Below are 10,712 nucleotides of genomic sequence, written 5' to 3' on the forward strand. Positions count from 1 at the left end.
GGGGGCGGGGCGGGCCGGGGCGGCGACACCTCTCTGCTCCCAGGTGGCACCGACCGGCAGGCCAGCGCCCTGGGAGCCGAGCGCGGGCGCCCTCGCGTCTGCCGCCGACCGATCAGATGCGGGAACCCGGGCGGCAGCTGGGGAACCGATGCCGGGAGGGGAAGGCCGCTCCCCGGGCCGCGCGGCGACTCGATGTCGAACCGACTCGCACGTTGAAGCCGGGCTGGTGCGACCGAGGCGGCGGAGAGGCCGTGGGAGGGCGTGAAGGTTCCCCGCCCGAACCCTTCCGACAGGCGGACGGGGCCGGATGGGCGCCGCCGCGGAGGCGCAGGGGTCCCGCGTGCGCGCCGCGTGCGAGCGGGGAGCGGGAGCGGCCGTCCCCGCCGGCCTGTCGGGCTCCCAGGGCCAGCCTGGGGTGCCCACCGGTGCGCGCCTCCTCAGGCTTACCTCCTGGAGACAGTGGGAGTGGGGGGCGGGGCGGGCCACCTGGGGAACCCAGTGCTCCCCTTCCTGTTGCCCTTTGGGTAAAATGATCCTCTTCTTGACGTCAGCACTGATGTCAGACCAGAGGGAGTAGTAGACACATGGCCATCAACGGGAGGTCCTGTTTGAAATCCTACCAATATCCCTGCGGTGTGACCTTGAACACACTGCACCTCTCTGAGCCTCAGTTTCATCATCTGTGAAATGACGTTACTGACAGTGCTTCCTGGAAGGGCCACTGAAAAATGGAATGAAATGGGATAGGTCAGGCCCACATAGGAGCTCACAGGGGCTGCCAAGTTAACATTTACAGCTGATCACAATAACATTCCACAATTTTTTCCTTTTTGGTTTCCGTAAAATGAGTTTAAAAGAAGTCTGTAAAAGTCAACCGTGTGTGTGCTTGTGTGCGCGCGTGCACTTGAATCCTGAGCTAAGTTGCGTAAGGAGGAAATGATCACAGCGTTACCTTCGGCTGGTGAGGGAGCACCTACAGAGCTCAGGCCTGTGGAACCACAGATGAGGCATAGGGGACTGGCCCCTGCCTTGTGGGGCCAGGGGAGAGGAGGGGGTGCTGGGCCTTATGGGAAAATGTCCACATTCCGCGGTATTTACGAAATGTTCTTCCTTCATAGGGTGGGGCTTATGCCCGTTCACTCTGTTTTCAGGGATCCCTGGTGAGGTCCTTGGGGCTCCAGGCTGTCTCTATGTAAGCCGCTACTCCTGGCAGCTGGGGTGGGGTCTGGCTGCTCCTAGAATACTGGCCTCCATTCCCGGAACTGCCCTTTAAGAGAAAAATACACCAACTGTTAACTTTGGGTGGAGAAGGTGCCTCTGAGGGGATGAGGACCTGCTGGGGGAACCTGGAAGAGGAGGCTGCTGGGAGTGGACAGGAGCACATGCAGCAAAGGTTCCCCCCCCCCCGCATCTTCCCAACCCTCCACATGAGGAAAGGGACCTGAGATGCTCTGCAGACCTGGCCTCAGGTGTGGACCCTGCTGGGAGCAGCATTTCCCAGCACAGCTGACTGGAGATGCCTTTCATAGGTAGTGAGCTCCCCATCATGGGAGGCGTGTAAACGGAGCCAGCCAATCTTCTGATGGGGATGCTCTGAAAGCATTTCAAATGTTAGAGCAGGATTGGACTCAGTGTTCCCAAACTTCATTTTAGATTTGATTCCTTGAAACTGTTGTTTGCGCAATGTTTTTCTTTTAAACAATTCATGTATTTTACTAAAAGGATAAGCTCGTTTTTTTAAAAAGGTAAATCTGTGTCATGACCTTAGAGAGGTTATCATAAAAATAGACAGAAGGAAATAGAAAGTGGTCAATTCTAGCCAGGACTGCTGCCTGCTGAGAGTGCTGAGCCTCAGACCCGCTGTTTGGGAAAGGACAGTGGCTGGTGCCAGCCATGTGTGAGGGTGGGCTGTGGGGAATGGACCTGCCCTCCTGGATGTGGCCAGCACAGTGGGATGAGAAGGGAGGAAGCAGCAGCTCTTGCTCTGTGATGCATCGCTGTTTGCAGCCTTGTTCGGACACTGCCTCCAGTGCCTACATGTCACAGGGGCCCTCCACCTCTGGGGAACACTGGCCTGGGGCCACCCCCGGAGCCTGGGCTCATGGCCCTTCCCTGTCGGCCCCACCAAACCCATCTTCACATTCAAGGGTCTCCCCACCAGGGATCCTCTGGCAAGGTTCATCCACAGGCACTATTTGAAAGGTAGATCGGGAGCAAACATCCTAGCCCTGGGAGCACCTGTGCCCAGAGACCCCACCCTGTGCAACCTGCCCACAGGGGCAGGGTTGAGACTTGGGGTACTCAGGGGGGTGAAAGATCTGGCCCATACCCCAGGCACTGACACTCTGTGTGTCAGGCTGGGTCTGCCCTCCACGGCTGACTCTTCCTCGTGTGCTGACAGAATTAGGAGGGGCTGGGAGGAGACCTAAGAGGTCACCCACGGCTGCAGCAGCCTTTGAGAACCAGGCAGCCTGATAAAGTGCCCTGGAACATTCTGAACTCAATAAGTTCTGTCTGGAGAGGAAACAATTAGAAAGAAAAGAAAGAACCCAAGTCCCAGCGGCTCCCCTGTGGCCCTATGGGGGACACGCTGCTGCTCATCAGGGCATCTGGGGAGGCTCAGAACAGGTGCTTTCATTTCATGGCCCATCACTGTTCTCTGACATCATCTTGGGAGGCACCCCAAAAAACTGAAGTGTGCAAGCTGTACTGACACACCTTTGTCTCTGCAGACTCCGGCTGGCTTCATGGACAACTCACCTTGGGGAAAGTATGTGTCCTCCTAAGGTCAGAAGAGAAGTGGAGAGAGAGAAGGAAACTTTTTCCTGTTCCTGGGACAGGTCAGTAGCCAAGACAGACGTGCGCCCGTCTGGGGGTCTGGTCTGGAAAACAGGACACCAGACGTGGTATCCAAAAATGTCCTGGCAATGCTGTATTTGAAGAACATTTAAAACCCTGTGTTGATGCGGTGTTCTGTGGTCATTTCTATTTTGGTGAGGTTTGCATACATATTAGTTGAATCGTTGGGAACCTTCAACGTTTTTCCTTTTTCGACTCCCCATGATGGCTATTCCAACCTAATGACGATTGATACCAAGACTCGGAAATGATGAGCAAAGTTGAGGCTGCGACCACTGTGGAGTTTCTGAAGAAATTAAAAAAAAAAACACCAAAAAACAAAAAACAAACTTAAAGTTATGCTCTTGCTGTTTTGCATGAGAAACACGGTTTTTCTGAAGGATTCGAGGATTGGGCTCACAGCGAAACACAGCTTCAAATCCTCAGTTAGAGCGTAGGTGTGTGAGCTGTTGTGATGATCTATTAGATGCTATGTTCAGGCAAGGAATTATTATTATTATTATTATTATTATTATTATTATTATTGCAGTGCAAGTGCAGGCTGACAGCAGGTACATGGCTTCACAAAGAAGAGAAGCGTGAAGTCAGAGTGGTCCCAGGAAGAGATAACTGGGAGTCCAGACTTCCAGGAAGGCGGAGCTTTGTGGGGGATGAAGGTTGTCAGGTGAGGGGAGGGAATGGGCCACTGGAAAGGTCTTTGGTAACAAGTCGACAGATAGTAGAAAACATGTTTGTCCTCAAAGTCACAATTCTACCTTTAGAGCAGGATGTGGCTGGAGCGCTCTGGAGCTCTCCATGGCCACTTGCTGACTGCTGCCTGGGGCACTTCATTAGCTTCCCTGAGCCTCAGTTTCCCCTTCTCACAGCACATAGCTCCATGCTGGGCACACACATGCATAAGGCGTATGAGCCGTCATTGTCCTCAGCAGCCATCATGGTCCATTCCACACTGATCTGCTAGCCTGTGACAGGAACTGAGACGGCGGCCTCGCTGGGCTGGGACCCCGGCCAGCTCTGTACAAAGAGGCCTGCTGACTGGTCTGGGTGACAGTGACCTGCTAATGGTGAGGAGATGACTCCGGGCCACAAACATCCCTGCTGTTCCTCGCTTTGTCTCCCACAGCAAGGTGGCTCTCAGGAGATGAGGTTTCAATTCCTTCTTTGTCTTTTTCAGAGTGCCTGCTGCCTTGAGAAGTGGTTACCGGGGAACCTGACTCCACTGCACGCACCCCCGCATTCTTCCACACGCTGGTGGGCCGGGGAGACTATCCTGGGATTACAGATGCCAAGTTAATTCACACGGGGTAACACTCATTCGACATGCCAGTGCCGGCGGCCCTGCTCCGTGGCAGGGGTGGAACGCTGGGCCTGGGATAATAGCCTCATTCACAAGCGTTGGGGCTTATTCTGCCGGGGATGGCTCCGGCTTCAACATCTGGACAGGCAGAGGCGGCACGTGTTCCCCTTAGAGGCCACCAACGAACTGCTTGGAGAACCTGGGGTTAGACAGTTTGGGGTAGACAAAAAATGGAGTCTGGACTTCCCTGCCTGGCCAGACAGCTCTGAGCTCTGCGGACACCATCTGAGGACACCTGGGGCGCCCTAAGTTCCAGGAAAGGTAGACCTGGCAGAGTGCGGAAAAGCCCTTCCTTGCAGTGGCCCCGTGGCACAGGCACTGAGGAGCTATGGGAAGACGCGAGCCTGGCCCGGCGCCCGCAGAGCCCACCCTGTCCAGACCCAGCGCGGCCCTGTGAGCAGCATTTGAACGTGACTGTGGGCCTTCTCGTGTGGTCCTTCTGCATCATATCTGCAAAGAGGCAAATGTCTCTTCCAGCCGGAGGGCATCCAGGCTGCCCGGGCCTGCCCAGCGCCCGCCCTGCCGGTCTGGGGCAGACTTGGGATCAGGAGGTCCACTTGGCATGCCCTCACATTCCAGGAGGACCTCCCGCTAGGTGAGTCCTTACAGTAGCTTCAAACACAGCGAGGCACGGGCCGGCGGCAGGACCCGCTGGCAAGGCCGGGGGACAGGCCCCGTCAAGCCTTCCTCCCGGCTCCCACGCCCGCCACCCACCTGCAGTGCATCATGGAATCTGTAAATCCTGTAATTGCCTGCCTTGTGACGAGCAAGGTATGTTGCATTGAGGGTGTTTTGTGTTAAGAACGTTAACCACATTCAAGTTACCAGCAGTTATTTTAAGCGTTTCTTCGTGTCTTCCTTTGGTGGGAACTTCAATGAGCTGAGTGGGCAGGGCCTTTCCCTTGGCACCGTCGCCCTGAAACTGCCGCCTCCTGGGAGCCAGCTGCCCCAGCTGCTACTCATGGCAGCCGACACCAACAAGCACAGGCCCCTGGAAGGGAAGATGCAGGCCCCGGGGGAAGGCATGGCCTCTGTTTCTCCAGGGGAGCGCGTGGTCTGACCTGCACTTGACCTCCAGGTCCCCGACCCTCCCTTGTTCCGTGTGCTTTTCCTGTGTCTCCCACTGGCCTGGGGCTGGAGCCTAACCTCTGCCCCCTCCCCAGGCTCTCTGTCCCCTGCCTAGGCCTGCCCTGCCACTCCAGCCAGGGTGCTCCTTGCACCACAAACACCCCATAAGTTGTTCCCCCACCCCTGTGCCTTTGCACTTGCAACATTCTTAAAATGTCTTCCTTCGCCAACTATGCACATCTCAATCCTGCCTCCTCCAGGAAGTCCTCCAGGACCATGCCTCCCCTCTCCTCCCTTCTCCTCCGCTCCTGGAAGTGGAGTATCTGGGCCCCTTGTAGCTCTTCACTGGTTTGTAGGTGCAGGCCAGTCCCTGGCCCCTGCCAGGCTGCATGTTTTCTGGAGAACCTTCAAGCAACCTGGTCACCCAGCGTCCAACACCCTAGGCCCTGGGTGAGGCATGAGGAGTGGGAAGGACGGGAAGCATGCTCACGAGACATGATTGCAAGGGCTGCCTCAGTTTCCCCAGCCCTGGGAAACGTCCTGGCCATCCACAGCCTGGGGTCAGTCCCCAGTGTCCACTCTGCTCAAAGTGGCCTTGTCACGGTCCCAGAAGTGCTACCTGGGATGGCCCCTCCCTGTTCACTGGGTCACCAGGGCGCTGGTCTGGCTGAGCCAGGTCGGGTGGTGGCCTGAGTCCTCGGTCTACCTTCCTCTCCACCCATGACCTTTTCAACTTTGAGGGGCAGACTCGGCAGGCGTCCTGGACAACCCTGCTCCACCTGGTCACCGACGAGCTGCACCCCCTCCCCTGGGCAAACTGCCGTCCTGGAAAATGAGAGGCGAATCCCCAACCGAGAAACCGACTTCCGGGAGCTTCTAACTCAGAGACAGAGCGTCCATAAGGCAGTGGCCGGCATCCCTCCAGTGGTTCTCAGTAAGTGCTGGGGAGTCGGGGTGGGGGAGGCCACATCGGGGTGGCGGGGGGTGGGGCACTGCCCCAGGGTCTGGATAAGTCCTGTGTGTCTGTGGTCTTGAAGTGTGAAGTGGTCCTGGGGCAGCTAGAAAGGAGAACCGGGCAGCTGACCACCACTCAGCTGTTGTAAGAGTCAGGTGGGCGCTGTCCACTAGGGCAGAGGGGCTGTAAGCACACAATGGGGTCCTGTCTCCTCAGAGGGACCGCTGAGTCTGGAGGACCAAGGAGCTCATCGGGTGTGCGTGGGGACAGCAGACACTGCAGGTAGGGAGAAGACCCCGAGGGAGGTCAGCTGAGACTTTGGGACTTTGCCTAAGGGGGTATGTGTCCCCAAAGAGCTACGCTCAGGGGCAGAGTGACCAGCCTGGCCCTCTCCAAGCTCCCTGGCTATGAGTAGGGAGCTGCCTGGCCAAGGCCACTGGAAGGGCTGCTGGGAGAAGTCAGGCAAGAGAGTCCATGGCATAAAAGAGGGGTGCCCTGTGGTCCCCTCAATTCCTTCCTGAGAAGTGTCTGCTGTCTGCAAGGCTGGGAGCCCTGATGGCCACCAGGACCCTGTCCAGCTTGTGCCAACTTGCTCTGATCTGGATATTCTGGTCCAGTGGGCTGGGCAGGCCCAGGTGAGTTCTCAGAGAAGGTAGGTGACAACACTCAGCTCACTCAAGGGTGAGGAAACCTTTTCAAAGTCTCTGATCATGTAGCCAGTGACCCGGGCCTGGCAAGGCTTCTGGGCACTCTCCCAATTAGCAGAAGTTTTCATTTCCACCCCAGGGAACAAATGCCACTTTCTGGGTCAGCGGGAGGCCTGAATGTTCTCCGAACCCCAGGAACATGGAGCCCCAGAGGGGACTTGGAGAGCTGGTGCAATTTCCGGAGCCCAGATGGCTGGTGCTGTTGCAGGAAGTGGGGTGGCTCGTGGCTTTGTGGGCCCGAGGGTGCCCATGTCTGCAGGCCCCGCCACCCCTCCTGTGGGCCTCAGCCGGGCTTTCAGCTGCACCCTGCCTGCTCACCCATCCATGCCCCTGGCACGTATTCCTTTGTCTTAAGCAATCCATTGGGGTCCAGGGCTGGGTCCTCAGAGGGGGCCCAGGCACCCCCAGAAGTCAAGTGCCCCAGCCTAGCACACTGGAAGCAGCCAGGAGGAGGGAACTTCTCTGCGAGCTGCCGAGCCCAGCAGGACATCCAGGCTGGGCCCAGGACATGGTGGCTCTGAGATGGGCACCCGTCCCGAGGCAGGGGCTATTTCTGCACAGGCGCCAGCTTCCTGGGGGGCCTCTTGCACCCAGCAGTTAGCCCTACAATCACCTCCCACGTACATCACCGTCCTGAGCCAGGCCCAGCCTCAGGCCCTGGCGGTCTCCCAGCATGGCCTTCAGTCAACCCCCTCCCCCCCGGGAAAGGGCTGGGCTCCCTCCTTCCAGGCATCCCCCCTGCATCCTGCAGCCCCTCTCTCCCTCCCTCTCCCTTCCTCCCTTACCCCCCAGCCTTGCTCAGTGGTGTCACCATCCACCTGTCACTGAGGCTCTGCCAGCTGTGATCCCGTTCCCTCCCCTCCCTCTGCTCCCCACCCTAGTTCAGGCCCCCCCATCTCCTTTGACCACAGCCTCCAACATGTTCCTGCGTCTCCCCAGCTCCAACCAGGCTCCACTTAGCCCCCTCTTTATATCCTCAGGAGGATGCTCCGTCCCCCCCCTGAGTCCCAGGACTGGAGCCCCCAGAGAAGGTGCCCCATCCCACCCCACGCTCTCTGGTAGCTTCTGGATGGGTGGGGGCTCAGCTCCCAGGAGAGGGGCTGCCCACACAACCCAGGGAGCAGTTTTAGGGAGAGACTCAAGCTGATGCCTGGGAGCTGCATCCCTCAGGGTGAGAGGACAGAGAGGCTGCCCACCTGTTGCCCAGCTGCCCATCAGGTGTCCTGTGCTCGGCTATTCATGGAGAAGTTCCCTCCTCCTGGCGGAGTCCAGTGCTAGGAGGCTGCCCTGCACCTGGGACCCCTCCCGCCCAGGTGGGATCCTCCTAACCGTCGCCTAACATCCTCTCCGTGTCAGCAGGTGACAGCTCGAGTCTCTCCCTAAAACTGCTCCCTGGGTTGCGTGGGCAGCCATGCCTGCCTGGGGCAGCCCCTCTCCTGGGAGCTGTACCCCCACCCATCCAGAAGCTACCAGGGCCTCCCAGAGAGTGTGGGGCCATTGTGCTGGTCAGGGTTCCGGGCGGACGGCTTCACACTTGGTTGAGTGAGGTGGAGGCTGCCCCGACTGGCTAACTCAACTTCTAATGATGAGTGACTCAACCAGTTGCCTCAGATCAGGGAAATGGAAAAACCCCAAGTGTTAATAAACATCTCCTCATAACCATTGTTTCCCCATGGCCTGGGAGGTGTTAGTTTCCTTTTGCCCAGGTCTCACTCACAGTGACAGAGCACTGTCTGGGGCTGTCCCTGCCTCCTGGGTCCCACTTCTATGAAGACGTTCCCTTGCTTTGGAGGCAAAATAAGATGATGATGATGGTGGTGGCAGTGGTGATAATGATGGTGATGAAGGTGATGGTGACAATGATGTACGGAGGTCTCCCTTGGGCCAGCCCTCCTCCCAGCACATGACACAGGCTTGAAATTCATCTAGGGCAGCGGTTCTCAACCTGTGAGTCGCGACCCCTTTGGGGGTCGAACGACCCTTTCACAGGGGGTCGCCTAAGACCATTAGAAAACAAAAAGATATTTACATTATGATTCATAACAGTAGCAAAACTACAGTTACAGAGTAGCAACAAAAATAATTTGATGGTTGGGGGTCACCACAACATGAGGAACTGTATTAAGGGGTCGCGGCATTAGGAAGGTTGAGAACCGCTGCTCTAGGGACTAATGGGGCGCCACTGAGGTGTTTTACCTGCATTGCTCTGTGATTCGAAGTGTGTTGTTAGGAGATGTCATGGCGGGGCGGGTGGGGCAAGAATGGGATCAGGCGGGAGGTGAGGGGTGGAGAGAAGGCAGCGGATAGGAGAGGTGGGGCCCAGGACTCGCTCTTGGGGCAGACGGGTGGGAGAGAGGGTCCCCTGTGACATGAGAACGGGGGCAGCAGGTCTGGGTGCAAGTCCCAGTTTCCCCAGAGTTAGGCAGCTCTGAGATGCCTGCTGGACACGCAGAGATGACAAGTGCGTCAGCAGCTGGACATACAGCTCTGGGTTCCAGGGACATTCAGGCCTGGAGGTAAGATGTGTCATGTCATCTGTGGCAATCAGGTGGCATTTATCTGGGACCAAGGCTGGGGCTGTCTGGATGGGGGCTGAAGGGGAGGGTGGCTGGGACAGGAGAGGGGACGGGGTGTCAGCACGTGTCCTGTGGCCATGGCAGCTGCCGGTAGCACCCAAGAAGCCCCAGGGAAGGCTGCTGACCTCTCCCCAGGTGCCGTTCTACCCGGGGTGGTTAAGCTAGAGGCCAGCTCATGCCCAGAGTCAGGAGGAAGCCCTGGGTCTCGCCAACCCTGAGGGCAGCCTGGGAGCTCGGCGGGAGGGGCAGGGGGCACGGTCTGCCACACACCAGGACTGGGAGCAGGCCTGACGGCACCAGCTGGCAGGTCACTTAGGAAGACGTCTAACGGTCAGACTGTGAGGGTGCCAGTCCCTGCTTTTCGTCAGGAGTCCTGAGAGGCCCTGGGCAGGTCACAAGCCTCCTCAGAGCCTCAGTCTCCCCACTTATACTGCGACAGAGCCGGACTCCTCCGCAGAACTTCAGTGAATTAAGGCAGACGGGCAGCGTGGCTGTGGAGGACTCAGGGATGGGCTGTTACCCCCCCCTCCCAGCCAGCTCCCACCCCCTTGGACACACCTCCTGCTCTGCAGGACCCCCACCCTGGTCTGAGGCCTCAGTGGCCGGTGAGGTGTCCGGAACAGGAGGGAGGAGGGGCCAGGGCGCAGGGGAGGGGCCCACCCTGCTGTTCTCTGCGTCACCCTGTCCTCCACCCAGCTCCTCATTCTGAAGAGAGCGCGCGTGCCCTGGGGCCACCTCTGAGCAGCCCCTGCCCGTCCCAAATTTGGTTCAGCTGCTTCATGCGCAAAGCCAGTTCGTCTTTCCCATCCCGACTTCCCTGTCACAACTGGTGTCTCTAGCCCGACAGCCCCTGGCAAAGCGGGCCTTGGCTGGGCGGGGCCTCTCCGCCCTCCTCAGCCCTGCTTTCTAGTGCCCACACCCTGGGCAGGGTCCGGCCCAAAGGCAGGGGGCCAGACGGGCTTCTCGATGCTGTGCTTTGTCCTGTTGGGGTTCGGGCAGCATTAACTTAAGCCCAAGGATGAAAACCTGGAAATTGCAGTGTACATGGCAGAGCGGAGTGCCTATGATGGTGACAATCCTGGTCACTGCCCCACGGGCGGGGACAGGGACGGGCCTGCTGTCACTCCCTGTCCCCATCACGGCCTCCTCTGCTGCAGTCACATGGCTGCAGCCCCTACCTTCTGCACTGG

The 10,712-nt window shown here is 58.2% G+C and overlaps 1 protein-coding gene and 1 long non-coding RNA gene across 5 annotated transcripts in view; one reads left to right on the plus strand and one right to left on the minus strand.

The window, feature by feature from the left end:
- Positions 1–3,330, minus strand: part of SLCO4A1 (solute carrier organic anion transporter family member 4A1) — a 24,892-nt gene extending 21,562 nt beyond the window's left edge. For 2 of the 3 annotated variants that reach the window (XM_019637240.1, XM_019637238.1), the window contains exons 1-3: positions 2,761–3,329; positions 1,460–1,593; positions 448–1,267 (exon numbers count right to left, since the gene is read on the minus strand). In XM_019637240.1, the coding sequence (XP_019492785.1) occupies positions 448–680 (233 nt within the window). In that variant the 5' untranslated portion in view covers positions 681–1,267; positions 1,460–1,593; positions 2,761–3,329. Of the gene's footprint in view, positions 1–447; positions 1,268–1,459; positions 1,594–2,760 lie in introns of all 3 variants that reach the window. The other variant, XM_019637239.1, reaches the window with a different exon arrangement.
- LOC109380067 (uncharacterized) lies at positions 1,634–7,669 on the plus strand. Of its 2 annotated transcripts, XR_002123368.1 has the most exons (4): positions 1,634–2,840; positions 3,389–3,523; positions 3,726–6,218; positions 6,456–7,669. It is a non-coding gene; the product is annotated as an uncharacterized LOC109380067 (long non-coding RNA). The 2 variants fall into 2 exon arrangements; XR_002123367.1 differs by having other exon boundaries at positions 3,389–6,218.
- The last annotated feature ends 3,043 nt before the right edge of the window (positions 7,670–10,712 follow it).

The sequence above is a fragment of the Hipposideros armiger genome, unplaced genomic scaffold (assembly GCF_001890085.2).
Source record: "Hipposideros armiger isolate ML-2016 unplaced genomic scaffold, ASM189008v1 scaffold_32, whole genome shotgun sequence".
In the NCBI taxonomy this organism is placed as follows: Eukaryota; Metazoa; Chordata; class Mammalia; order Chiroptera; family Hipposideridae; genus Hipposideros; species Hipposideros armiger.